The sequence below is a fragment of the Nannospalax galili genome, unplaced genomic scaffold, assembly GCF_000622305.1.
Source record: "Nannospalax galili isolate Female #2095 unplaced genomic scaffold, S.galili_v1.0 scaffold1119, whole genome shotgun sequence".
NCBI lineage: Eukaryota > Metazoa > Chordata > Mammalia > Rodentia > Spalacidae > Nannospalax > Nannospalax galili.
In genome coordinates this window covers 1,196,662-1,222,710 of record NW_008343597.1, presented here as the reverse complement: position 1 = coordinate 1,222,710, position 26,049 = coordinate 1,196,662, and the positions used below count along the sequence as shown (strand labels likewise).

General features: G+C 50.9%; 3 protein-coding genes across 5 annotated transcripts; 2 read left to right on the top strand and 1 right to left on the bottom strand.

Moving 5' to 3' along the window:
• Positions 1-1,924: 1,924 nt before the first annotated feature.
• On the bottom strand, positions 1,925-9,304 carry Efs (embryonal Fyn-associated substrate). Of its 2 annotated transcripts, XM_008839876.3 has the most exons (6): positions 9,157-9,304; positions 5,470-5,748; positions 5,078-5,218; positions 4,257-4,979; positions 3,884-3,973; positions 1,925-2,874 (listed from the first exon to the last, which is right to left on the bottom strand). In XM_008839876.3, the coding sequence occupies exons 1-6, from the start codon at positions 9,172-9,174 to the stop codon at positions 2,440-2,442; spliced, it is 1,686 nt and encodes a 561-aa protein (XP_008838098.1). In that variant the 5' UTR covers positions 9,175-9,304; the 3' UTR covers positions 1,925-2,439. The 2 variants fall into 2 exon arrangements, with proteins under 2 accessions (XP_008838098.1, XP_029422693.1); XM_029566833.1 differs by lacking the exon at positions 5,470-5,748.
• An 8,689-nt stretch (positions 9,305-17,993) lies between these two features.
• Il25 (interleukin 25) lies at positions 17,994-20,958 on the top strand. 2 transcript variants are annotated; one of them, XM_008839875.3, is made up of 3 exons: positions 17,994-18,080; positions 18,262-18,506; positions 20,636-20,958. In XM_008839875.3, exons 1-3 carry the CDS (start codon positions 18,072-18,074, stop codon positions 20,889-20,891), a joined length of 510 nt encoding a protein of 169 aa, XP_008838097.1. In that variant the 5' UTR covers positions 17,994-18,071; the 3' UTR covers positions 20,892-20,958. The 2 variants fall into 2 exon arrangements, with proteins under 2 accessions (XP_008838097.1, XP_008838096.1); XM_008839874.2 differs by lacking the exon at positions 17,994-18,080 and having other exon boundaries at positions 18,205-18,506.
• An 840-nt stretch (positions 20,959-21,798) lies between these two features.
• Cmtm5 (CKLF like MARVEL transmembrane domain containing 5) lies at positions 21,799-24,573 on the top strand. Its single transcript, XM_008839873.2, has 5 exons — positions 21,799-22,368; positions 23,293-23,445; positions 23,902-23,994; positions 24,169-24,253; positions 24,344-24,573. Exons 1-5 carry the CDS (start codon positions 22,228-22,230, stop codon positions 24,355-24,357), a joined length of 486 nt encoding a protein of 161 aa, XP_008838095.1. The 5' UTR covers positions 21,799-22,227; the 3' UTR covers positions 24,358-24,573.
• Positions 24,574-26,049: the final 1,476 nt, after the last annotated feature.

Sequence of the window (26,049 nt, the reverse complement as noted above, 5' to 3'; positions counted from 1 at the left end):
CTGAGTTCGAGGCCAATCTGGTCTGCATATCAAGTTCCAGGCCAGCAAGGGCTACATAGTGAGACTTGTCTCTGGAAAAGGAAAACAAAAATAAAATAAAATACTGACATCACCCAGGCCGTTGAACCATAATCTTTAACTAGATTCCCCAGGTGTATGTATATTAAAAGTAGACATTTAATACTTGGTACTTTCAATTCCAGGTAAAGTCTGGAAAGGAATATCAAGTCTCAGCAAAGAAAACTTTTCTCCTTTTATTTTTAGTATGAATGTTTTGCCTGCATGTATGTAAGTGTATCATGTGCATGCAATGCCCTGCAGAGGCCAGAAGAGTGTTGGGTTCCCTGGAACTGGAGTTATGGACAGTTAGCCACCATGTGGGGAAATCAAATCCAGGTCCTCTGGAAAAACAGCCTCTCTCTTTTTGATTGATTTATTTTGATGTGTATGGGTGTTTTGCTTGCATGTAAGTGCATCAATGCATGCAATACCTGTGGAGGCCAGAAGAGGGCGCCATATTCCTTGGAACTGGAATTACTAGATGGTTGTTCGCTGCCATGTGGGTGCTAGGAAGTGAACTGAGCCCCTCTCTCTAAAAGAAGAGCCAGTGCTCTTAACCCAGGACCCAATTCTTCAGCCCCTTTTCTCCCTTTACTGAATCATTATTTCATTTCCTCTGTTCAGAAAATTTCCAAGTATAGGAAACCCTTCTCCAATGCATCAAATAGCTTACTACCATGCCCCCTCAGTACCTTACTGGGCTTCTGTTAGAGCCAACATTCACTGGGGATCTGTCTCCACCCTTCATTTTACCTTAGAATAACCTCTTAATTTCATCTATTTTCTTAGTTTTTCACAAAAGCTCTGTAAGACCATTATGACCACTCTCATATTAAAGCTAGAGGCAAGACTTGAGGGGGCTGGAATGATGAATCCACAGACACAGATACACAGACACACACACAGCACATCTGAGACTTGAACTGAAAACTTCTCCAATTTCCAGGCTCGTTTCTGACAAGCTTGTCTGAAAATGGTCTTCAACATGTAAATGTGAATTCTACTGGCCCCACAATCTGAGATTTTTTTCCTCAAGAGAGATGAAAAAGCTCAAAATGGAAGAGGCAAATGCACAGGGTGCCAAGATATACAAAGATTACGAGTGAAACTTGAGGTGCCCCAACCCAGTCACCATGCCAGGTTCTTGAGAAGGCAGAACTGAGGCAAGGACTGTGTGGCTGACTTCTCCTGTGGTCAAAGGCCAGAGTGAACTTCTTTCAAGTCATGGGCTCGCAATCTCATCAAAGTCCTGAGGGCTTCCAACCTGTTACACTCATCTGTAGTCTCAGCAACTCTTAAGTCATGGAAGCCTGGGAAGAATGTAAGGGACTGGACTCTCTTTAAGTCACCTAATGAAGAATGCCGGGTTGACCCTGCACTAGAGTTACACAGGGTAACTCTCGAGTTTGGGTGACCTCAAAAGAGGTACTTTTTGAAGCTGTTGTGGCCAAACTCTCTACACCTGCATGTCTCTAATGGCAGCACGTGACAGCGAAGATTGGGACCAGTAGTCTTAGACCCTTCAAGTTCTTTCATTCTCTTGGTGTCTCAGGCATCACCTCCCAGCCTTCCTGGTCAAGATATCCTTCACCAGATGTCCCCTTCACTTAGCTAGTCTCTTCATATCACCAGTTGATTTCCATCAGCAACTTAGAAAGAATGCATTTACTGTCACTGACTTATCCCACTCTCCCTGGAATACATTCACTGTGTACTTTAGAACTCTGTCTGGCCTGTTACAGGAGCTGAGGACCAGTCTAGGGAAGTTTTTGAAGGAGCAAAATTACCCCTCATAGTGTGTATCCCACAGGAAGGAAGAGGGGGTGCCAGGCCAGCCCCCAGACTCAAGAAGTTGAGTCAGGGAAACAGATGGGAGGGTTTATTGCAGTACATGCCATGCCCATCCCGCCTGCCTTTTGAGGGGAGGTGCCCCCAGCGGCTCCTAGACCATCACATTTTGGACTGTTGATGTCCTGCCCTCACTCTCTGCTCAGAGTGAGGTTCTGTTCTTCAGCCAAGAAACGGGAGAGGCTCTATGTGGCCCCAAGTTTCTGCCACCTGATTCTCTGTGTGCCAAACTTGTGGGGGAAGGAGGCAGCAGCAACCTCTAGCCCTGGAGAGTAGAGTCCAATCCCTTCCTACCCCAGAAGATGCCTGTACTGGACAAAGCAAGGAATACTAAATATAAATAATTTATACAAAATGGCTCATACAAAAAGTGGTGGCTATTAGGGAGGAGATGCCTCTGTGGGAGGCTGAGATGACCAGACAGATAGGGGGAAGACTCCTTCCCTTCCATCAAGCAGAACCCTCTGGCCACCCTTGACGTGGAGCAGGGCTCTGGCAGGTGAGGGACGAAAAGGCTGCGCCGACAGTCCCTCAGGGGAGCAGGCCAGTGAGCAGGTTGGTAAAGCGTAGGGCCTGTCCTGCAAGCTCTGCCACACATCGTGCCATCTCCTGGGCTGCAGAGCCAGATGGGTAGCCTAGGGCAGCCCCTTTGACAGCAAGCACAGTAGCTCGTAGAGTCTGGCCCAGTGCTGTACCTGCAGCCCCCACCTGTGCTCGGAGAGGCGCAGAGGCTGCCAGACGGCCGAGGGTGTCCCCAACAAATACCAGGCGGTGAGCAGCCACCACCACTCGCTTGCCATGGGGCACAAAGAGGCACGGAGGCTGGTTGGCCTGAGTACTGGACATCAAGGCTGCCACAGCAGCCTGCAGTGCGGAGTAGTGGCTCTGGCATTGGTCTGCGTAGAAATGCAGGCGCTGTAGGTCTCCAGTGGACAGAACCAGAGGCTCCCCTGGGGACAGGGCTTCCTGTAGGGAAAGAGGAGGGTCAGTGAGAACAAGGTCAGTAGTTCCTCCTGGCTTCCTTTCTCCTTTACTCCCTTTGTTCTTCCTTTTATTTATTTATTTTTATTTATTTTTTTGTTTGTTAAGAGAAGGTCTCCCTGTAGCCCAAGCTGGCCTGGAACTTGCTGTGTAGATCAAGCTGTCCTCGACCTCACAGAGATCCACTGAAATACCAACAAAAGAACCCCCATATGTATTTTACATTTTTAAACATTTATTTATTGTGTGTGTGTGCGTGCATGTGCACGTATGCATGCAGGCATTTTCACATACTATGGAGGTCAAAAGACAACTTGTGAGAGTCCGTTTTCTCCTTTCACCACGCTGGTCCTGAGGACAGAATTCAGGTCATCAGGACTAGCAGCAAGCACTTTTATCCATTGAGCATCTCGCCAGCCCTGGTATGTCTTTTATATGTGCAGCATTCCATTTAGACTAGCCACATTTCAAGTGCTCAGAATCCACAGGAGGCAACTGTACTCTATAGTGCAGTTCTAGCACACTGTAAGCACCATATGAGCATTAACTGTGACTATGATGGTACTTGCAGCCGGCCTGACACAAGATCCGGTACTTGGTAAACATCTGTTGAATGATAGCTACTGTATTATGTCCATTCTAGACTGAGTTGAGGAAACTACCTCACTCTCCTGAGGCCCAGAAAGATTAATCAATTGCCCAGGTTTCTAAGTTGTGAAGCTGGGATTAAGAAACAGGTCTCTTAGGAACCCAGGAATTCACAGTTGGAGATAAGTCACCTGGCCCAGACTTCACCCATGGCCTAGAAATTCTTCCTGCTTTCCTGGCTACCAGGCTTTCTGACGTCTTTCCAACACATTCTTTCCCTTCTTCCTGAATTCCCAAGAAGCTCATGTTCCAGTGCCTTCCCGCTGACTCCTCCTGCTCTGTCCTAGCTTCACATGTTCTCGGCCCCACCCCTCTGCTTTCCTCTAGTGCACCCCACTAGGGTTACCTGCTGTTCTGGTAGCCCCCTGTCCAGCAGTTCAGGATTCCCTGGGGAGGCTTTATCCAGGGGTCCAGATTCCTGAGCTTTATCCATACCCTGCAGAGGGATCAGGTGTTAGTGGCACGGTAGGGAGCAGAATGTGGGCCTCCAATGGCCTTTGGGTCCCTCCCCAACCCCCTTCCTTCAGGGAAATGTTCCTGACATCAGAGCTTGCAGTCCCTGGATACCAGGTGTGAGAGCTCTTATAGGTAGCTTCATGCTGGGATCAGGGCTGAGTGTGGCATTAGTTCAAGTGGTGTAGATACGTGCTGGGGTCCCAGGCCCCAGGGTGGAGGTCCAGGGGAGAGGGAGGCCCTTGGCAGGGTGCCTAGGCTCTCACCTTCAGGTGCACGTAGTCATACTCCTCAGCCATCGGGATGCCTTCATACTCGTTGTGTGGGCCTGCTGAGTCATCCTCCACCTCTTGGCCCTCTGGATCATTCTCAACTTTTAGGCCCCCATAGCCAGGCAGGCGGGGCGGGGGAGGGGGCAGAGGCCTGTCCTGGATACTGCCCTTGCGGCCTGGGGCAGGGGAGGGAGCTGGAGAAGGGCTGGGGGCCTCAGAGACTGGCAGGGCAGGCAGAGGCCTGCGAGACAGACTTTCAGTAGAGGGCAGCCGGGGCCTGTGTGGGGGTGGAGGGCTTCTGGCCAGAAGCTGGGCCACAGAGTCCAGGTCACTAGAGGACAAAGCTCCTGGGGGCTCTGGAGAAGAAGGTGACTCTGGCCCCAGCAGGGGTACATCATAGATGCCTTCGTCTGTGTCCCCACTTTCCCCGTTTGCCAGTAGTTCCTCGGGTGCTTCATACAGGTTGAGGAGAGCTGATGCTCGTTTCAGGTTTGAAGGGGCAGCATAGAGTGGGGGCCCTGGTTCCCGGCCCCCTTCCCACTCCAGATCTGGGTCCAACTCTGCAGGTGTCTTCAAGGCCAGAGGCACATCGTAGGGAGCGTCACCCTCTCTTGGGGGCTGTGGGACAACTGGAGCCAGAGAGCAGGAAAAGGAGGCTGGGGAGTCATAGGGGCAGCTGGAGGGAGCCCGGATGATGTTGGGGGGCACATCATAGACCTGAAGGGAAAGACTGGTGTTAGCCTTCAGCTCTGCAGTGGACCTTCCTTGAGATTTCTGCCCCTCACCCAACATACACACAGATCTCTAGCTCTCACCTCTAACACATCCCTGGGAGCAGCCAGCTGGGTCCCGCTGCCTCTGGGGACCTTGTAGATGGAGTCAGCAGAGGGTAGGCAGGGTCCAGCTGGAGGTCCTGAGGCAGGACAGGGTCGAGCTGGTGGTGGTACCACATATACCTAGGGAATTAAGAGAGGTGGAGATGTCAGGAGAAGGGGAGGTCAGTGAACCAGCATAACGTGGAGAACCTTACAGGCCTGCTAGTCTCCTCCCTCCACACTCTTGTGCTGAGCTTGGAATGGGATGGCAGACAGATGTTAGTTGGCAGACTCAGTGAACAGCCAAGGTCTCTGCCTTGCTGGCCTGGCCCCAGGTTCTGGAAGGAGCACAGGCTGTCCAGGTCTTGGGCTGGAGAGGCCCCAGCTCTTACCTCCTGCTCTTCACTGACAGGCTCTGGGGTGGGACATGGTGAGCCAGGCTGGGTGACAGGTGATGGGGAGAGGCTAGGCTTGGGTGCTGGGCCCGCCGGAAGGAGCTTCACTCTGTTGGCAGGTACAATACCCTGCTGGCCATGCAGGGAGCAGAGGCACCAGCCGTCTAGTCCACCAGCGCCCTCCCTCTGCAGTACACGGAGAACATCCCCTCGGCGGAAGGACAGCTCCTGGGGGGACTCGGCTGTGTTGTCGTACAATGCCCGGGCCAGCTGGGCCTGGTGGGGGAGGTTGGAGAGAGGAGTCCTCACATACACATATCAGGTCATGTAGCGAGTACACAGAGCTTCCCATTCCATTCAAGCTAAGTCTTACTCCTGACTGGGCTCTGCTTTGCCAGGGTCATGACTGGCATGCTCATCTTTTCATTCTTTGAGCTAGCTTATTTCCATCTTAGGGCTCTGTGCTTGTTTTCTCTACCCAAAATGCTCTTCTCCTGACTGCATCTGTTTTTTTTAGTTTTATTATTTTTATTTCATGTGTATGCGTGCATGTAGGTAAGTGCGCCCGTGTCGTGCAATGCCCCCAGAGGACAGAAGAGGCTATTGGAGCCTCTAGAACTGGAGTTACAGACAGTTGTTAGCTGCCATGTGGGTGCTGGACTTCGAACCCGAGTCTTCTGCAAGAACAGTGTTCTTAACTGCTGAGCCGTCAGCCATCAGTATGGTGGTGCATGCCTTTAATTCTAGCACTCAGGAGGCTGAGGCCAGTCTGGTCTACATAGTGAAATCCAGGACAGTCAGAGCTACAAAGAGAGACCCTGTCTGAAAAACCAGAAAAAAAAAAGTCTCCAAATAAACTGGGCCCTGGCTGAGGCAGAAGCATTCAAAGTTCAAGGTCAGCCTGGCAACTTAGTGAGATCCTATCTCAAAATGAAAAGTAAAAAGGCTTAGGGGCTTGCCTTAGCATGCATAAAGCCCTGGGTTCAATACTTAGCATTGTATAAACTGGGGGTGGTGGCATATACCTGTAATCCCAGCACTCAGGAGGTAGAGGCAGGAGAATCAGAGGTTTAAAACCAGTCTGAGTTACATGGGACCTTGTCTTTTATTAAAAAGTGGGTGGAGTCTGGAGAGATGGCTAACACCCTTTCTTAAACTCCGGTTCTAGGGGATCTGACACCCTCTTCTGGCCTCTGTGAGCACCTAGCATGCATGTAGGGCACTTATATACATGTAGACAGAATTTTCAGGCACAGAAAATAAAATATGTAAATAAAATCTAAGAAGGCGGCGGCGGCTCAGTGGTACAGCACTTGCCTAGACTGTTAAAGGCCCTGGTTGAAAATCAAATCAAATCTCAAACTAATGATAGCAGGCTGTTACCAGGTTGTGGGAGAAAAATGATGCCCTGCTCAGTCAGGAGTGCCTGTTCCTCTTGGCTCCTATTTTGTGCTTGTGGGCAACTTGTTCAGTCCTTTCAATAACTTTCTCTTACTCTCCAAACTTACCCTTCCTCCCTCAAGATACAGGAACAAACCCAGGTCCTTCTGCAAGGAAGTGCTCTACCACTAAGCTATATCCCTAACCCTCATCAAAGTATTTCTGATTATACTGTGGATTCTAAAGGATATTGTCTTACAAAAAGAAAACATGCTAACCAGATAACACAAATTCCTGATTGGCTCTGTACCTACCCACCCACCCTTCCTTCCCTCTGAGTGTGCATGCATGCATGTGTGCGTGCATGTGTGTGTGTGTAGGCCAGAGGTCGATGTTAGGTGTCTTCCTCAACCACTTTCTACCATGTATATGTGTATATAAACTTTTCTTTTTTTCCGACAGGGTCTCACTATGTAGCCCTGGCTGGTCTGGAACTCGCTATGTACACAAGGCTGGCCTTGAACTCACAGAGATTCTCCATGCCTCTGCCTCCCAAGTGCTAGCCTCAAACTTGTGCTCTTCATGTCTCTGCCTCTTCAGCATATCCTACCAGCCTGGGCTTGTACATGTAGCAAGCACTTTACTAACTGAGCCATATCCCCAGCCCCTGTACTTTGTAATTGCAAATTCAAAAATAGTGTTTTGGATTAGCCAGGGGATACAAAAACAAAGCTCTAAGAGCAGGTAGACCTGGGGTTGAGTCCTGGCTCTGTCCCTTTCTTACTGGGTGCCTTTGAGCAGGTAGTTTCCCATTTGTGTGCTGCAATTTCCTCCTTTGTAGAATTCTGTATCTATATCCATGTTGGATAACAGTAATGTCCTCATAAAATTGAGGGCTGCATGAGATAATGCATCAAAAGGCCATGATAAAGCTTAGCACAGGGCCAGGCGTGGTGAAGTGAGTACTCAGTATTATCATTGCGAGCATCCAGCGATTCTGATTACCGTAAATACCCCCCACCCCCATCTACCTTCTGGACCTCAAAGTTGACAGTATGGTGGTAGGGTCAAGAGCCTGCAGCTGCATGTCAGAGTCCTCCCAAAGGTACCACAATAGGTTCTCTCCCTATTTCAGAACTGGGCTAGGGTCTTCACGAAGACTGAAGGACTAAAAGGTTTGATTTAAGGAATGGAAATTGGACCTGTCCTTGAGGGAAGGGGAGGGTGTCCAGTGGCTCCAAGCTCCTCTTTGCACCCTTATAATTTTCTTCCCACAGTCGAAGGAGGGAGGGAGGGATGGAGGGAAGGAGGAAAGGAGGAGGGAGGGGGGAGAGGGAGGGAGAGAGAGAGGGGGAGGGATGGAGGGAGGGAGGGAGGGGGGGGGGGGGGGGGAGAGGGAGAGAGAGAGAGAGAGAGAGAGAGAGAGAGAGAGAGAGAGAGAGACTTTCCTTGGGAATGCCCAGCAAGGGTTAGATGTGTGGCAAGGCATGGGTTTGTTCTCCAGCCAGAAAGCCGAGGTGGGGCTGCATAGCTCCTCCCTGAGTTAGGTTTGAATTTTATCCAATGGGGCCCAACCTTCCTGCCTAGCATTTCGCCTGAACCCAAGCCAGAGTTGCTGATAGAATGATTGATGATGGGTGTGATCACCCGTGCTCTGTCCCCTCCTAGGGGACCAGCTGACTTGTGAGGGAAGGGCCCGCTTATTGGAGGTGGCAGTGGGCCACTGCACTTTCTGGGAGGCTTCCTCCAGCAGTCCCATTATGCCAGCTGTCTCCTCCCTTTGTCCCCAGTCACCAGAAAGTGGCCCGAGGCAGGCTGACATCATCTCCCCTCCTCTGTATTATTTTCCCTGCCTGTTCACCCTCCTCTGCTTGTTTGCTCCCTTTCCCCAAGCCTCTAAAGACTGGCTTCCTTGGGGCCTTACCCCCTCCCCCCCAATCTTTCTTGGACTCTTTGGTCTTTTCAGAAAGCTTTTACTTGCCTCCTAATCACAAGCCCCTGCCAACCACCGGTGGCCATCTGCTCCCGCCCAGAAAAGAGCAGATAGGACTGGGGCTACACTGGCCCCCTCCCCTCCATCTATCCGCAGCCTCTAAAAAAAAGAATGGGGAGGGAGATGGGAGGAGAGACCAACCTAGAACCAGGAGAAGCAGGGGGTGGGGAGGCAGAGAAAGGAAACAAAGTGAGAGGGCACAGCTTCTTGGAGAAGAGAGACCACAAAGACTGGGTGGAAATAAATGCAACAGGGGCATAGGGCAGGCTGGAGGCCTCTGCCCGGCAGCCTTCTCTCCCTGGTGGACTCACCGACGTGGCAATGGCCATGGTTTAGGCCTCCAGCGTCGCCAGCTTCAGGCCAGGCTGGGTTTCGCTGACTTCAGCGATGGCCGCCCCTTACCATGGTTCCCGACCTCCAGGCCAGGCCACCCCCAGCTGTGGCGCTTGAGGAAGAGAAAGAAAAGCCACGAAACTTCCCAACTGGGAGGCAGCTCGGCCAGGCGGGAGGAGGAGCGGGGCGGGCCGCGGCGTCGCTGCGGGCCCTTATCCAAGGGGCCGCGCTCCGAACCGTTCCCGGGGGCGCGGGGTGGGCCGCGGCTGCCGCCTCGGGCCGCAGAGGCCTCCTGGGCACACGTGGGCCGAAAGCTCACGTCCGAGGCCGGCAGCGCGCGGGTCTGGAGCCGGGGCTGACTTCGACGCCTCTCCTGGTAGCGCGGGCCAGCCCCGAGGGCAGGGAGAAGCTGCCCGGGTGGTTGAGCTGGACGAGCAACTTCGGGCCCCGGCGGCCGGACCCGCGGGCGGGAGCGCGAGAACCGAGCTGCGTGGCTCAGCAAACTCGCTCAAGTTGGCGGACGCGGGCAGGCTAGGCGCCCAAGGCCCGAGGGCGCGTGGCCGCCAAGCTGCTTTCCGCCCAGACCCTCGCACCGGGCGCACTCGCCCACCGCACCCCGGGGCCGTGGGGACGCCGCGAGCGCCTCGTTCCGGGCCGCAGCAGCCAGCGCCGGGGCCCCTCGAGGGCCGGGCCGCTCTCTTCCGCGCGCAAGGCCGCGAGCCCCCGGCTGGCCCCGCCGGCAGCCTCTCGGGCACCCTGGACAGGGCCCCTCCGCGCGCCCCGAAGCTTGGGGACGCTCCCAGGTGTCTTAGGGAAGGACGAGAAAGGCCACGAAGCAAAAGAGGCACAGAGGGAAGGGCGGTCCTCTGGGCTCGCCTGGGGTTGGGGTGGGGACACTGAGAGGGGCCGGCAGAGGTTCGGGCTCGTGGCCCCCTGCGCACCCGTCGCACGCGGCGCCCTTTCCTTCCCCGGTCCGGGCTCCCCGCTCCCTCTGCAGTTTTCTCCCCTCCGGCGCGGGGCTCAGTCCTGGGGATTAAGAGAAAGGAGGGAGGGGGAAAGGGAGGGGGAAGGAGGGGGCGGAGGAGAAAGGGGACGATCCTTCCCCAGGCGGTGTTGAGTTTCAGCTCGGGACCCCGGGCCTAGCTGCCGGCCCCTCTCCCCGGCGCCTCCTTCCTGCAGACCTTGCAGCGGCCCTCCCGGTGGTCTGGTCTGCGCGCTCCGGGAAGCCTCGCTCGGCCCGCCACGCCCCCGCTCTCCCCAGCCAGCCCCACGCCTCTCTGCCTCCCTTTCATTAGCCCCACATCTGTCTTTCCCGCGGGAGGGAGAGCGCTCCTTCCGTCTCGCAGGGGTCGGGAGCCGAGCCTCCAGGGTGTTGTCTCTGCAGGAGGTGGCAGGGTGAGCCCGATGGGTCTTGCGGGGCACAGGCTTGGAGTCTGGGCTTGGAGTCTGGTACCGGACAGATTGTGAACCACGGCGAGGGAACTGCAGCCTGAGCGCCTGGCCTCAGATCTGTAGACGGGCCGGTTGGACCGCCTTTTGGCCTCCTTTGCCAGTCTGGGCCTGTTTCTCTTCTGCAGCCTAGCCCTTGCTGCTGGAGGAGCAGAAGGATTGGCGACCATAGGCACAAGAGGGGAGAGCTCTTCCAGAGGGGCTTGGAATCCTGCCCCCAGAAGTCCTTTCTGGAAGCTGGGCTCTGCTTTTCTCTAAACCTTTCCTGCTAACCTTTCTCCAGTTATCCCTCTTCACTGGCCCTTTCTTTGGGGAGGGGACACACCTCACTGTTTCTCAGAAACTTGTGGGAATCCTGTCTTCTTCCATTTGGGGGTTCCTGGTATTTAGAAAGTAAGCTGCTAGACAGAGGTGAACGGCTGCAGTGTATTTTCAATGTTTACCTTTAGCAAATTAACACTGCCAACACATAAAATAGACAATGAGTGTAGTCATAACCTCCTTGGGAGATAACATCTGAAGGATTATTTAAGGCCCTTTGTGAACTGTAGGCTTTGACATCCAGGCATTTCCCAGGACCACAGTGTGGAGAGTACCTGACCCAGGCCCTTCCCCACCTTACTTTTTTGTAGAGGGGAGAGTGTCATCTATGGGGTGGCTTGGTGAGTTTCTGGGGTGAACGTAGGGATGAATGGTGTTGGCTCTGGGCTTGGCAGTAGTCCTGTTGTACAGACCCCATGCATAGGCTGGGAATCTTGAACATACGCTGGCTCCATTACAATAAAAAGGAACTTTAATGTTTCTAGATGCGTCTGAAGTGAGTTTCCCAACTCAGCTCTAGTTTGACTAGAAAGGGTTAGTGGGTAACACCTTCTATTCTCCAGACCCCAGTCCTGGGGGTGGGGGGTTCCTGCCTTGACACACAGACATAAAGCTGTGGGGAGTGGACTGTATGATCTCTGCCCAGGGTCATCAGTACAAAGCGGAGGTAATGAGGACACTCTGTCTTTGAACATAAATGCCCTGACTGACACAGAGAAGTAGATGCAGAGGAGAAAGGCTAAGCAGAAAGGATGCCACTAAATCCAGGCACGATCGTTACTTGAAAATGAGCAGTGGAGTTCAGTGCCTGGGAAGTGTAGGTGAGAGACAGCCACTGAAATATCCAGGCTCGGTATGGGGCCAGTTAGTATTGGGATTGAGCTCTAGTTTCATATTAGCTGTGTGACCTCGGTCAAGACATAGAACATCTTAAGAGCCTTAATTCCTCATGTGTAACAGTGACTTTGGTGAGGAAAAAAACATGGAAAGTGCCCAATACATTACTTTTCTACCATGCATTCTTTTTACCTCTTTACCTTGACTTGCCTCTAACTATACATTCATAAAAACAGGATGTGTTTCTTTGTTGCGGGAGTGGGAGCCTTTCCCATGTCCTAAACATGCACTTTAGCCTTTTCCTTAAGAAACAAAGGTTTAAGGTGATTCAGACTAGGAAGAGTTCTGCCTCTGTGTGCAGTTGGAGAAAACCCAGGCTGAAAGGGGCTGATACCCTGCGTAGGCCGCAGCCTCAGGTAGCCTTGCCCCATGGTGTGTTCTGGCTGAAAGAAGGAAGTCTTCTGTCTTCCCAGGTCCCTATCTTCTCTCCCACTCTCTTCTCTTCCCAGCAGGGTCCAACCATCTGTTTTCTTTCTTGTCCACCTAGATCTTCCACCGCATCTCATCTGTTCTCCCTTTCATCCCTTGTTTTTCATCCACATTGTCTTATTTGCTTCTCAAATATGGCAGACCCTTCCCCACCTCTAGGACTCTGCCTAGACTACCTTTCCCCTAGATACTTTCCATCACCATGCCAAATACTGAATCCCCAGAAAGCCCTTCCCTGGCTCTCCAAGTGAGAGCTGCCTTCCTGCCCTCTCTAGTCTCCTGGCCTCCACAGCAACTCTCTTTCCTTTCTATGTCATAACGCTGTTTCATTTTCCTCCTTGCACATCTTATTATTCTCAAAACTTATCTTCTTTCCTTGTTTATTATCTGTCCCCTCTTAAAATATAAGCCTCATAGGCTGGGCGTGGTGGCACACTCCTTTAATCCCAGCACTACTTGGGAGGCAGAGGCAGGTGGATCTCTTTGAGTTAGGCCAACCTGGTGTCCATAGCAAGTTCCAGGCTAGCTGGGGCTACAGGGAGACACCCTGTTACAAACAACAGCAACAACAACAAACTTCCTAGGCTGGCAAGTATATATGCCTCATAGGGCAGAAGCACTGTCTGTCTTGCCTTCCTCTCCATTTCTAGCATTTAGGATGTCAGTGCCTGGTATATAGTAGATGCTCAATAAATATTTCGTAAGTAGATTAATGAACAGAGGCAGCTATCAGTGCAGGACCAAACTGAGTAAGCGGTGGAAAAGTGCCACCTCTTTGTTAACTCTGACCCTCCATATGTCTCCCAGACCAAACTGGGTTCTCCTCGAAGGCAGGCTCCTGAGCTTACTTATTTTGTAGTTAAAGATTATACTAAAAATTGGTCCTGGATGGGGAATGGAGCAGAAAAGGGCATCCTTGATCCTTAAGCATGTGTGTATGCAATAAGAACTAAAGAAAACCCACACAACGGCCATGCTAATTCAACTAAATAAGACTAGGACACTCTATCCTTGATTCACTACACAACCTGTATCCATCACACGAGGAAAGTAAGCAAATAGCTTCTTCATGCCAGTCTACACATTGCTTATACATAATGTGGAAATACTTTTAGAAATCCAAGGATTTTTTTTTTTTTTTGGTCTTTTTGAGACAGTGTCTCCCTATAGCCACAGCTGGCCTAGAGCTCACTATGTAGACCAGGCTGGCCTTGAACTCACAGATCCTCCTGCCTCTGCCTCCTGAGTGCTGGGATTAAAGGTGTGTGCCACCACACTCAGCTTTAATCCAAAGGATTTTTAAATATCAATGTTCAAATTCTATTTCTAGAGCTGAAAATAAAGATGCTTGCTGTAATTAAAAAAAAAAAAATTGGGCCTGGAGAGATGACTCAGTGGTTAAGAGCACTGGCTGCTCTTGCAGAGGACCGAGTTTCATTTCCCAGCACCCACATGGCAACTAACAATCATCTATAACTCTAGTTACAGGGGACCCAACACTCTCTTATGGTCTCCATGGGCATTGCATGCATGTGGTGCACTTACAGGCAAAACATGTACATAAAATACAAGTAAACTTAAAAAATAATCAGCAACCAGTATCATTATCACCTACAAATCAGAACATGGAAATAATATTCCAGAGGTCTATATATTTTCCATGATCACCCTTTAGTTGTTGGATGATAGGGAAGTGCGATGAGGTGCCCCAGGGCTGAGGATAGCATCTACTTACCAGTAGGTATATGAGAATTTCAGTATTTTATTTATTATTATTATTATTATTATTATTTTTTTTTTTTGGTCTTTTTGAGACAGAGTCTCCCTGTAGCACCAGTTAACCTGGAACTCACTATGTAGACCAGGCTGGCCTTGAATTTACAGAGATCCGCCTTCCTCTGCCTCCCAAGTGCTGGGATTAAAGGCATGTGCCATCACACCCAGCAAGAATTTCAATATTTTAATTGTGATCCAGCCTCATATAAGGTAAGAAATGAGCTCAATCTTATGTATGCTGCACTAGTTTAGGACATTCAGTCTGGGGCAGCTAATCTGCTTGGTGCCTTTAGGGTCTCCCAAGTCAATTTCCCCTTTCTCCCAGGGATATATACACTGTGCCACATATATTTCTACCAATGAGGAAGGAATTGTAGAAAGAGTGTTCAAGGACCAGAACAGATCAAAACTTTAAGGCAGCAGGTAAGCACTTGTGTATTTTCCTGACAAGGGGCACGACAGTCATATTTGAACTCACTGCAAGCCCCAAGAACCTTTCCAAGTCAAGAGTAGAAGGTATAGTTCATCACATTTTCCCTACCCTTTCCTGGTAGGTGCTGACTTCTTTTCCCAGGGCACGGAGGTAGGAATCCCAGTCCTGTTTGGCCATCAGGTCAGGCCCAGGCAAGAAGGGACTTGTTGGGAGGGGACTCCTAATGTCAGGTGCTGGGCCAACCTTCCTTTGTTCCCACCTCCAGCATTCTCCCCATCGCCACCCCCATATCCCCACACCCCCAAGGATTCCCTGGAAGCTGAAGTGACTCAGGGATTCCAAAACTAGTCACCCCAGGAGGAAACCCTCTGGAAAATGTTTCTCATGACAGGGAGTCACCCTAAAGTGTCCCACAAAGCTGCTACAGAGATAAGGACTGAGGCTGAGCAAGCAGGGTAGGGTGGGGGCATATACTTGGAAGGACACTCCTCCACCTTCCTTCTAGGGCTTTCCTCTGGCCTGAGGTACAGAGGCAGGTAGATAGCCCAAACACCTCTTGTGAAGAACAGTATCCCAATCACCCAGGCCAATTCCTTTCTGTGGTGTCAGCAGTTGAAACACCAACCTGGGATCACGTTCAGTACCTAGGAACACAGCCTTCTACACAGGGCCAACATCAGGAAGTTTGGGTCAAGTTCTGCATCCTTGGCCCTGGGTTATGATTAGGGAAGACCTATTGGACTCCTGCTTTTGGGAACAAACATCACTGCCTGCTAAAGGAGCCTATTCTGGTCTTTGGGTTGCTTAGGAACACAAGAAGCCACCTGAGGCCATGTGCCAGACAAAAGGCTGGGGAACAGGAAGCTGAAACGATGGAACCCAGCCAGCCGGGCTGAATGCCAAAGTGGGCAGGAATGCCCTGTGGTCTTGGGCAGGTGCAAATGAAACATGTCCAGCCCAAGTCCAGGGGAATAGGAGTGCATTTACTTTGGGGGCTTCCCTTTTATCTACAGCCAGATGAGGACTGACTCAAGCCAGGAGCTTAGATTTGGAATTCCTAGAGGTCGGAATGGAAAACTAGCATAGCCTCTCTCTAACTTTGTGACCTTGGGCAGGTTACTAAATTTTGTTGGGTCTTGTTCTCCTCATCTGTAATATGAGGATTATAGTTTGTTTTGTTTTGTGTTGTTTTGGTGTTTTTTGAGAAAAGCTCTCCCCGTAGCTCCAGATGGCCTGGAACTCACTATGTAGACCAGGCTAGCCTCGAACTCACAGACCCGCCTGCCTCTATCTCCCAAGTGCTGGGATTAAAGGCATGTGCCACAATGCCAGGCTTCATATCATGGTTTTATCTTCAGGATAAAATAAGATAATTAATGTCCAGGGCTTAGCACCATGTCTAGCACATTAAGGACACAGGAACAAGGCCATCAGTTCCTAAAGTGAGATGATGCCTTGGGAGCACTGGAGCAAGGGTGGTGTGCATGAGTTGAAGATGCTCCTGGCCTCATTGTTCTTCTTGAGTGCTAACCTGGGCCACCACTGGTTTCTTCTAAGCACCTCCCACAGTTTCAGGCCCTTCAAGTCACCAAAGCAGCTGCTTTATTTTTTATTTAAAAAATTTTTTGCTTTATTATTATGTTTTTAAAAGATACTTTATTTACTATCCTTATTTTATGTGAATATGTGTATTGCCTGCATGTGCGTACCTTTGTCATGCAATGCCCATAGAGGTCAGAAGAGGGTGTCAGATCCCACGTGTGCTGGATAGCTTTAGTGTCAACTTGACACACCTGGGTTGAGGGAGCCTCAATCGGGGAATTGCCTCTATTGGACTGGCCTGTGGTCATGTCTGAGGGGCATCTTCTTGATGAGTGATGTGGGAGGGACCAGCCCACTGTGGGTGGTGCCATCCCTGGGCAGGTGGGCCTGTGTTGAATAAGAAAGCAGGCTGAGCAGGGGCCAGGGGAGCAAGCCAGTAAGCAGCGTTCCTCCAGGGCCTGTGCTCCAGCTCCTGCCTCCAGGTTCCTGCCCTGAGTTCCTACCCTGGGCTCCCTGATGAGCTGCGATGTAAGCTGAATAAACCCTTTCCTCCCCAAGTTGGTATTGGTCAGAGTATTTTGTCACAGCAGTGAAGAAACAAACTAGGACACCATGGAACTGAAGTTGCAGACAGTTGTTAGCTGCCGTGTAGGTGCTGGAATTTGAACCAGGGTCTTCTACAAGAGCAGCCAGTGCTTTTAACCGCTGAGCCATCACTCCAGCCCCCAAAGAAGCTTCTTTAACTTTCCAGGATACCCTCCGTCATCACACCTCTCTTTTGGGACTGCTTGGTCCTATAGCATTTGACAGAGTAGCCCTCTGTAGTGTAAATTACTCCTAGTTCCCTTTGTTTACTTCCTGAGTCCTTGGTTACTTCAGGAGTATTTTCTGAGGGAAAGCACATGCAAATCAGTAAACATGATTCTAGAGACAATGTGTACGAGTGTATTGAGGTGGGGCCGACAAGAAGAGAAAGTCCTGGAGAGAGCGCTCTGGTCCGTTCTGCACAGTCCTTCCCAGCAGCTTGAACCTTGACTGGCCAGTGTCTTTGGGATCAGCCTTTCTGGAGCACACATACTCTTTCCTGGCCAACAGGGCCCTGTGCTGAGGCTGAGTGGGCTCTGCCATGGCAACTATCCTTGCTGTGAGCCTTGTCCCCAAGGCCCTGTGAGTCAGGGTGAGACCTCTTGCTGGGTCTTAGATAATACTCTGCTCTTTCCCTTGCTTGCTTTCTCATTTGTGCAGTGGGGACAGTCACCCACAGCTTCTTCCAGGCTTTGCCCATCCAACCAACAAACTCCTGCAGTCACACCCTTCTGGCAGGGGTGAGGGCTGCATCCTTATCCCAAAGAAGAGGCCAGGGAAAGTCTGGGAACAGGAATAGGAATGGGGAGGACAAGGGGCGAAGTTCGGGTGCAGTAATGGGCAGTAAGGGGGAATTCATAGATGAGTTGGGGGCCATCAAAAGTGAGAAGGAGTCAGAGAACAAAGGGGATAGAGGTCAAAGGACATGAGGAGGGCAGTGTTCACTAAGGCAGCTAATCAGGGACTCTAATGAAGAGGAAAGATTGGGAGGTCAGCTGCTAGGTGGGAGTAGCAGAGGTCTTGGAAATGATGCCTCTGGAAGGGAAGCCAGATGACATTCTCTAATTTAAGGTAACAAACCACCAGGGGAAGTTCCCATTATGCCAGTTCACAAAGACAGAAGAGTAGAATGCTATTGCTGCGACCCCCGCCCGGAAAGTGCAAAGAGCAAAGTTTACCCAATCAGCTGCCAAGGCTGGTAATGATGGTCATCACAGCTTCCATGAGAGTGGCATTTTAAACAGCTTTTGAAATGCTTTCAGGGTTTTCCTTTTTTTTTTCCTTCTTTTTTTTTTTTTTTAATCTCAGGTCACTCCCTCCAAAAGATAGTGGAAATAAATTTGAATAAACAAAACAGGTTTGCTGAAAATAAAACCAGGACTCCTCAACTGCTCCAGTCAGCCTGCTTCCAGAGGCCTATCAGTTAGGGCAGCACCTGTGGCTGAGTGAGCAGCATCAGGCATGTACCAGGTAAGAGCCCTGACGTCTGACAGACGGCTTGCTGAGAGAGAAAGGAGCAGAGATGCTGCTGAGTGTGTAAGGAGGCTAAACTCCAAGCTGTAGGGTCTCAGGGAGCAGTTGGGGGGCACCTCAGATGGGTTGGGGGCCTAGAGTAGGTGAAAGCAGCTCCCTCAGTCGCCTTTGCTTGCAGGTGGTTGCGTTCTTGGTAATGATCGTGGGAACCCACACCCTCAATTTGCGGATACGGAGGGACTGCGGCCGCCGCTGGAACTGCTTCTTCGGCAAAGGACAAGAGCCCTCTGAAGAGTGGCTGGTGCAGAACACTGTACCTGTGTCTCCCCCGGAGCCTGCGAGCCTCACCCACCACACAGAATCCTGCAGGGCCAGCGAAGATGGACCTCTCAACAGCAGGTCCATCTCCCCTTGGAGCTATGTGTAAGTCTACTACTGTCCCCTTCCTGAATGTATGCGTGTGCCCCCCCCCAGGGGATGTGTGAGGAACCAGGGGAGTTCTACCCAATTCTAGTCTACCAGCCCCTTTTAATTGCAGAAAGGCCAGGAAGGTTTGGGAATTACACACGCCTGCATTTGAGTCTCAGCTTTGATGGTCCTTGCATTATGTTGGGTGAAATTTTGAAAGCTCAGGGATTCCCTTCCTTCCTTCCTTCTTTCCTTCCTTCCTTCCTTCCTTCCTTCCTTCCTTCCTTCCTTCCTTCCTTCCTTCCTTCCTTCCTTCTTCTTTTAGTCTGTAAAATGACATTTTATTATATAGGCTAATATATATATCAAATGAAATAATGTATGTAAAGCCTATATTTTCGTGGATTTTGTTTCTTCTTATTTTGTCTCTACCACGACTTATGCTTTTTAAAAAATATTTTATTTATTATTTTTATTTTACATGTCTGAGTGTATTTCCTGCATGTATGTAAGTGTGTCTGTGTTGTGCAATGCCTGCAGAGGTCAGAAGAGAGTGTCGGATTTCCTGGAACTGGAGTTATGGACAGTTGTTAGCCGCCATGTGCTTGCTGGGAACTGAACCTGGGTCCTCTGCAAGAGCAAGCAATGCTCTTAACCACTGAGCCATCCATCTCTCCAGCCCCAGTGATTAATGTTTTTCTATCTCAAATATCTAGCAATAATGTAAGATGTAGGCAGGTACAAAACAACCCTGTGCCAAACTCTGTGACTAGGGTAGTGAAATCCTCAACTAGGGTAGGTCGGTGGCTAGATCTCTAGGTTTTATTATCTTTAATCAAAATCACAGTTATTTCAGTCTTTTGCACAGTGTATCATGTAAATATTGTAATTCCTTATTTGTGCTATGATGTGAAATTGGGACAAAAAACAATATTACAAATTAGGGCCTTGATGATCCCAAACACATTTCTTCAGTCTTTACCTTCCCCAGGGTTCTGGGTTCCCACTTCCCATGTGTCTGTTCTGCTTAGCCTTGTCTTGGGGGGTGTGGAGAAGTTCAGTGGTGTAGGGAGCTGGTCTGCTTTAACTGAGATTAGGTCTAAAGTATAGTTTATAATGCTCTGGAGTCAAAAATGATGATGTCAAGTGGGTTTGGGAAAGCCTCTTGCAGCCCTTTGAAAATTTCCTATTGCTCAGCACATGTTAAAGTTCTTAAGAAGTCTGCAGGAACAAAACCGGCAGTGTTTCTCAAGCCCATTTACCTCAGAAGCTATTCTTTTTCAGGGTAGATTTTAGGGAATTTACTTTGGGAAATGCTGGGCCCCAATTTTCCAGGGGCTGTCTGTATGGGAAAGGGTTCTGCAGTGTGGAACTTTCCTGCGGAGCTCTTGGATTCTGTACCTTTTCAGTATCTTCTTCTCATTGTTTTTGTTTTTTTGCCACAAAATATCTCCTGAATAGGTAAAGAAGTCTCCATGACCCTAAATGTGCTTGTAATACATATTTGGACAGTTTCTGGAAGGGTATACAGGAAGCAACTCTCGCTGGGGAGTGGGAAGAATATTGTTAGTCTAGAGTGCATATTCTTTTATACTTGGCTGTCAGGCAGGATTTTTTTTGTTTTGTTTTGTTTGAGACATGGTCTCATTCTATAGCCCAGGCTGGCCTGGAAATCACTATGTGGCCTAGGCTGGCCTCAAACACACAGCAGTCTTCTTGCCTCAGCTACCATGCCTGGCTCAGACAAGTTTTTAGTTTTACAGTAATAGTAATTAAAACCCCCCAAATGTAATGAATACACTAAGAAACTTCATGCATATCAGACACAAGCAGAGCTGGTAGAGGCTGATGGGAGGGTGCTCACCTTCCTCTGGCTTCTATAAGAAGGAAGCTTGGCCACCACCTGCCACTCAGGGTCATGTGGAAAGCTACTCTTTGATACCTACCTACCTGTACCTATAGTTAGAGGAAATAAACTTCAGAGAGGAAGGGGACTATAGTCTAAGGTATACAGTAAAGGGTGCCAGAACAGACAAGAAACTGAGTCCCAACCATACCATTTCCTTCCTCCAGATTTGTCATCCCACCTGCCTTCCCAGCCCCTGGCCTGCCCTTCCAGGCCTGATCAGTTCCATCCCCCACAGGTTGGACAGGGACTTGAACCGGCTCCCACAGGACCTGTACCAAGCGCACTGCCTATGTCGACACTGCGTCAGCCTAAAGACAGGCTCCCACATGGACCCCCTCGGCAACTCAGAGCCACTCTACCACAATCAAACGGTCTTCTACCGGCGGCCATGCCAGGGCAAGGAGGGTTCCCATGAAGGCTACTGCCTGGAGCGCAGGCTTTACCAAGTTTCCTTGGCTTGTGTGTGTGTGCGGCCCCGTGTGATGGCCTAGTGGTGCCTGCCACGTGCCCGAGGCTGGTCCCTTGTCGGGAAGATGAGTCCGGTGTCCAATCACCTTGCCACCGTGGGCTTAGGTACCTGAATGCTTGGGGCCTCCAAAGCTCTACCTGGAGCGGCAGGACCCTGGGACAGGAGGGGCTTGGGGAGAAACCCACACTTTGGAGGCACTTTTTGGAGGCACTTTTCAAATGGCGCTGCTTCAGTGTACGGCTGCTCAAGATGGTATCTTGGCTTTCCCTCTCAGGAAAAGTCTTCAACGCTCTGCCCATCTCTGGAAGCCGTGTTCCCGGCTTTTCCTTCTCTCTGAACTCCCTGACCCAGCACAGGCACTTTCTCCATATTTTCCCCTTTGCCCTTTATTTCATTTGTTTGTTCATTCATTTACTCAGTGAACATCGACTTTGCACACACCAGGTGTAATTACTAGTTCTTTGATGTGGATCATTCTGAGGAGGAAACTGTTATTGAACATAGAGGGATTTATCCAAATAAATATATGTATTTAAAAATGGTCTCATTTGTCATTGGCATCCATGGTACCTGAACATCCTGCAGTTCCCAACTGGGTCCTTTCTCCTCTCTAATACCACCCTTCATCTACCGCCCACCCTGCCACTCTCCCTGGTCTCCAGAATGTCCATGGCATCCGCCCATCTCCTCCCCTCACAAGTCCCCTGGTCCATCCCCGAACACGAGGGTGGGGGTCAGACAGCTCCACATGCTGGAGAGACAGAAGCCCATTGAGGCACTGCAGTAGGCACACAGCGCCCCCTTGTCTCCCCAACAATCTGCCTTTGTCCTCTGGTCCTGGCTGTTGCAGCTTGGTCCTGGGGGTGCTGCCTGGGCCAGGCTCCAGCTCCTACCTCCCTTAAAGGAAAAGAGAAAGGCCCAGCTAAAGAAGAACGTTAGGTTATGGAAGGGGGGACATAGGTGTCTTCAGGCTTATGTTGCTGGTGAACTCCTCACTCTACTGTCTGTCCCTGTCTCTCTGCTTACCTCCTAGCTCCTCTAATTTCTTTCCCACTTCCTTCTGTCCCTTTTCTGTCCTTCTCTAGACTGGGTTACGCTGGAGGAAGAGGAGGGTTAAACCATGGCTCTCTTACTCCTCCCCATTCCTCCTAGGGGCCTTGCAACCACTCTGGGCAGCTGTGTGAAGCCAATCTGGGCAGGCCTCCCCTCCCTGCAGACTTCCAGAGCCCCACAGCAAGCCCCAGCTTCAGCTCCAGGCTCTCCAAGTGCCTTCTTGTTCCTGTCTGCTTTCTTATCCACCAGGTTTCTGTTTCCCTTCCTGGGCTTTTGGGGGTCGGGTGTGGGAGGGTCTGTGTCTTATGGGCCTCACAGAGATGTTCAGTGCTTGGGATCGCCGGGACCCACCCCCAGAGCAAGGAGCAGCTGCAGAGCTCCAGGGCTTCGGTGTGGACAAGACCTTCCTGTCTTCTTTCAAAGGCATCCTGCTGGAAACTGAGCTGGTAACAGCTGCCTCCCCAACCTGGCACCTCCATCTCTCCCATCCCTGCTCCCTAGCCCAGGCCTGTCTGGCCCCCAGGATCACCAGTCAGCAGGCCCCTTCCCAGGCTTTCTGTGTTTCTGCTCCTAGCTATACCTTCTTCAAGTCCTCATCAGCTTTCTTGCTGCCTCTCCATCTGGAGCCAGTTACAGCAGACTGTTCAGTTCCTGCAAGACTGATTGAAGTTAGATGGAAGGACAGCTTTCTGAGACCCTGAGGGGGTGTGAAATATAGGGAGGGATGAACAGGAGGAATGCTGGCCTGTCTCCCTCCAGCTTCTAGGAGGGCTACTTCTTGGCCTGCCTAAGAGGTTCAACTATCCGAAAGGGCAGCCAGCTGCTATGCTTTAGCTGTGGCCCACGGAAGGACATGTATTCCAAGGAAAGGAACTTTCCCTGGTTACTTAGCAAGACCACAGGGCCACCCCAGAACCTCTGTTTCTCTGCCATCCTTATAAGCAAGGACACCTACAATCTAAGTCTTATCTCTCAGCATGGAATCAAAGGCTCTGGCTCCTATTGTCTAAGTTTTAGGCATCTGGAGTGGGAAAGCATTGTGGGGCAGAGGTGCTGTGGGCACAGCTCCAGAGGCTGGTGTGTGCATTGTACTGTGTGCTCCGGGAGACACCACTCTAATACCCCTGGGGCTGTGCAGATTGAGAGTTGCTGGGATTCCTGGGATGACAGGAGTGGGAGGTTGGAGAGGCCCTCAATGGGCAGAAGCCCAGAATGGTGGTCCCACGGATGGGCTACTTCTTTGTCTTCAATGAGAAGAACTCTGCCTTCTCAATGACATTGGGTAACATGTGCCAGCTAGGCAGAGGGGGCTCCTGGCCTGTGCATGTGTCTCCTTCCTAGCAAGACCCCCCCCATGCTTGGTCCTTCAGGTTCTGACCTTCATCATCTTCATCTGCTTCACGGCCTCCATCTCGGCCTATATGGCCGCAGTGATGCTAGAGTTCTTCGTCACCCTCGCCTTCCTCTTCCTCTATGCCACCCACTACTACCAGCGCTTCGATCGGCTTAACTGGCCTTGTCTGGTGAGGAACCCTGCCTCTCCCACCCTGTCCTGGTCCTTTCCTTCTCTCTGATTGCCAAATTTTCCTTCTGTCTCTCAGCATCCTTCCATTTTTACACCCGGGCTGTGCCTTGCCCCATGCTGTGTCCTATACTCAAAAGTGAGCTTTGACCACACAGATTTCCCCCAGCAGGGCCCCTGCCAATGAGGACATGTAGCCCTTAGGTCTGCCTTCCCACTCATCAAAGGCTTTGCTCTACCTGGCTGTGTTGGCTGGTATACCCCTGCACACCCTGGCTGTTCCAGAATCAACTGCTTCCAGGTTCTGGGTAGCATTGTGAGCTCACTCTCTTCAGAGTACTTGATATATATATCCAGGAACATTCTTGTGTAGGAATTCTGAGTCCCAAAGGATCAGGCTGGGAATGTTTGGAAAACCTCTAGGTGATGCCTCCCCCCATTGCCTCTGGCTTCCCAGGACTTCCTCCGCTGTGTCAGCGCCATCATCATCTTCCTGGTTGTCTCCTTTGCTGCTGTGACCTCAAGGGAGGGAGCTGCCATTGCTGCTTTTGTGAGTCTTATCCTTGCAGGGCTCTCCAGCCCTCCAGGACCTGTGACTGGTGTTGGCATACTTCCTGTGTCCAAAGCCAAAACCAGTGCCTGTTCATACCTCATTCCATCCCACTCATTTCTGTCTTCTAAACCAACAGTCTCTACTGTGCTATCCCTGCTCCTCCTCCCGCAGGTTTTTGGAATCATTTTGGTTTCTGTCTTTGCTTATGATGCTTTCAAGATCTACCGGACTGAGCTGGTGCCCAGGGCCACCCAGGGTGAGTGTCTGTTCCGTGAGAAAGAAGATGCCCCTGCCTCTGCCCCATAAACCACAGTCAGATATGGCTTACATGGTTGCATCTTCACAGGGGACCAGCAGTGATTCCAAGGTTACCTGGCTCCCAAGACCAGATGTTTTTCCTTTGGATTCGCTGGACTTTGGTGCCCATCACCTACCCCATGCCTACAGAGATGTGTGCTTGAGGAATCACTGGGGACATATCTGTGGAAACTGGTGTTGTGGGGGTTTGTACTTGATGAAGTTCTAGGGACTGGGTGTAGGTTGCTGTGCCCCAAGTCATTCCCAAATTAAAACATTCAAACCTTAGTAATGAGTCTTTTTCTTTCCTAGAAATTGGACATATTAGGAATGCCAAGGGGTATTTACAGAAATGTCCAAAGCAGCCATGGCCCCTCTCTGGGGGTTAGGGAGTGGGATTAGCTTGAAGAAATTGAAGATACACTTCAAGGGAAAACTTCCGTGCCTCAGCCTGACACATCAGAGGACAGAGAGATTCCCAAACGGCTGTGTGCCGGATCTGGATGCCTGGAGATGGGTCTGATGCAAGCAAAGAGAAGCAGCCGACCTGTTGGGCTGGCCTTGAGGTGCTTGCTGGGGCGCATGTAGAGCTCCCCCTTGTGGTGTGGGGATGACTTGGCTGGCAGACAGTAGGGGAAGAAGTTCCTAAGATACACTAGAAGAGCTCTTAGATAGGAGCTGGTCCAGGGCTCTCATTCTACGTAAGAGAAAACTGGGGCTTAGTTAGGGAGCAGTGACTTGCTTATATGTTGCAGAGCTAAGGCTAGAGTAACTTGACATAGTACTAGAATGGTCTTGACTTAAATAGGTTTTCTGGATACTGCCCTGAGCCCCTTTGAAGCTCAGAAAACAGGGGCCCAGCCCTTCACCAGTGGGCCTACCTTCCCAGCTTGCTGCTTCCTCAGAACACATTTCCTGAGTGTTTTCTGTGTGCAGCCCCTGTGCTTAGCACCAGAGATTCCGAGGAGGCAGACCGCCTGGTGAAAGGCTCCCTACAGTGAAAGCTGTGGGCCAGCTCGGCTTGTAGGAGTTTGAAGTGGGCGCTGCCTGGTCTGTAACAGTCCTGTGCAGCCAGCACTTTCCTGCCCAGCTGCAGGAGCCCAGCATGGCCCAGCTATGGGGCTCCACCCAAGCTGCCTTGTCCCCTCTCTTCAGTGCTTGTTTGCTCCTGCCCTGAAATGCCTTTCTTCTTCTGGGATGTGCTTTCCAGTGACAAGCCCCAGCCCCAAGCCATCCTGTCCTGCCATCCTTGTGTTCTGGTACTTCAAAGGCCTGGCAGCTGCTCCAGGGAAGGAACCAATCGGACTTGTGTTTCTTTAGATTCTGTTCATGGTTCTCAGGCTTTATGCATAGTCTACTCTGGAGACTAATTGACTGACCTTGCCAGAGGGGCAGAGACAGGATGGGCATAGTCTCAGAGAAGAGATGGAAAAGACTGGGCAGGGGAGTCAGGGAGAGGGGTGTGGGTGAAAGGATGAGAAGGTGATCTGAAGAGTCTTGCCTAAAAGCCAGAGGGCAGAAGGAGAGCACAGCTCCATCCCATAAACAGCTGTGTGGCTGGTCCCCAAAGGAGCTCAGAGAGAGCTGGCATGTGCCTAATACCTCTGTGTGTCTGTGTGAGGGAATAGAAGATGAGGACTGTCCACGTTTGGTCCATACCCCATACTGGTTTGGGCTCAGTATTAGCTGGCTCCAGAGTCCTGGGATGTCCTCATGGTGAGGTCTGATCCACAGAGGCTGGGATGGATGCTGGAG

Bases quoted from the DNA above. Each gene is read 5' to 3' on its own strand.
- Efs (XM_008839876.3), bottom strand. The intron at 5,219-5,469 runs GTAAGAGCTGGG...TTAATTCCCTAG, and splicing joins CTGTCAGTGAAGAGCAGGAG to GTATATGTGGTACCACCACC. The intron at 4,980-5,077 runs GTGAGAGCTAGA...CTTTCCCTTCAG, and splicing joins CTCCCAGGGATGTGTTAGAG to GTCTATGATGTGCCCCCCAA.
- Il25 (XM_008839874.2), top strand. From the start codon at position 18,205: ATGGGTTGGGGGCCTAGAGTAGGTGAAAGCAGCTCCCTCAGTCGCCTT. The intron at 18,507-20,635 runs GTAAGTCTACTA...CATCCCCCACAG, and splicing joins ATCTCCCCTTGGAGCTATGT to GTTGGACAGGGACTTGAACC.
- Cmtm5 (XM_008839873.2), top strand. From the start codon at position 22,228: ATGGGCCTCACAGAGATGTTCAGTGCTTGGGATCGCCGGGACCCACCC. The intron at 22,369-23,292 runs GTAACAGCTGCC...TTGGTCCTTCAG, and splicing joins TCCTGCTGGAAACTGAGCTG to GTTCTGACCTTCATCATCTT. The intron at 23,446-23,901 runs GTGAGGAACCCT...CTGGCTTCCCAG, and splicing joins GGCTTAACTGGCCTTGTCTG to GACTTCCTCCGCTGTGTCAG.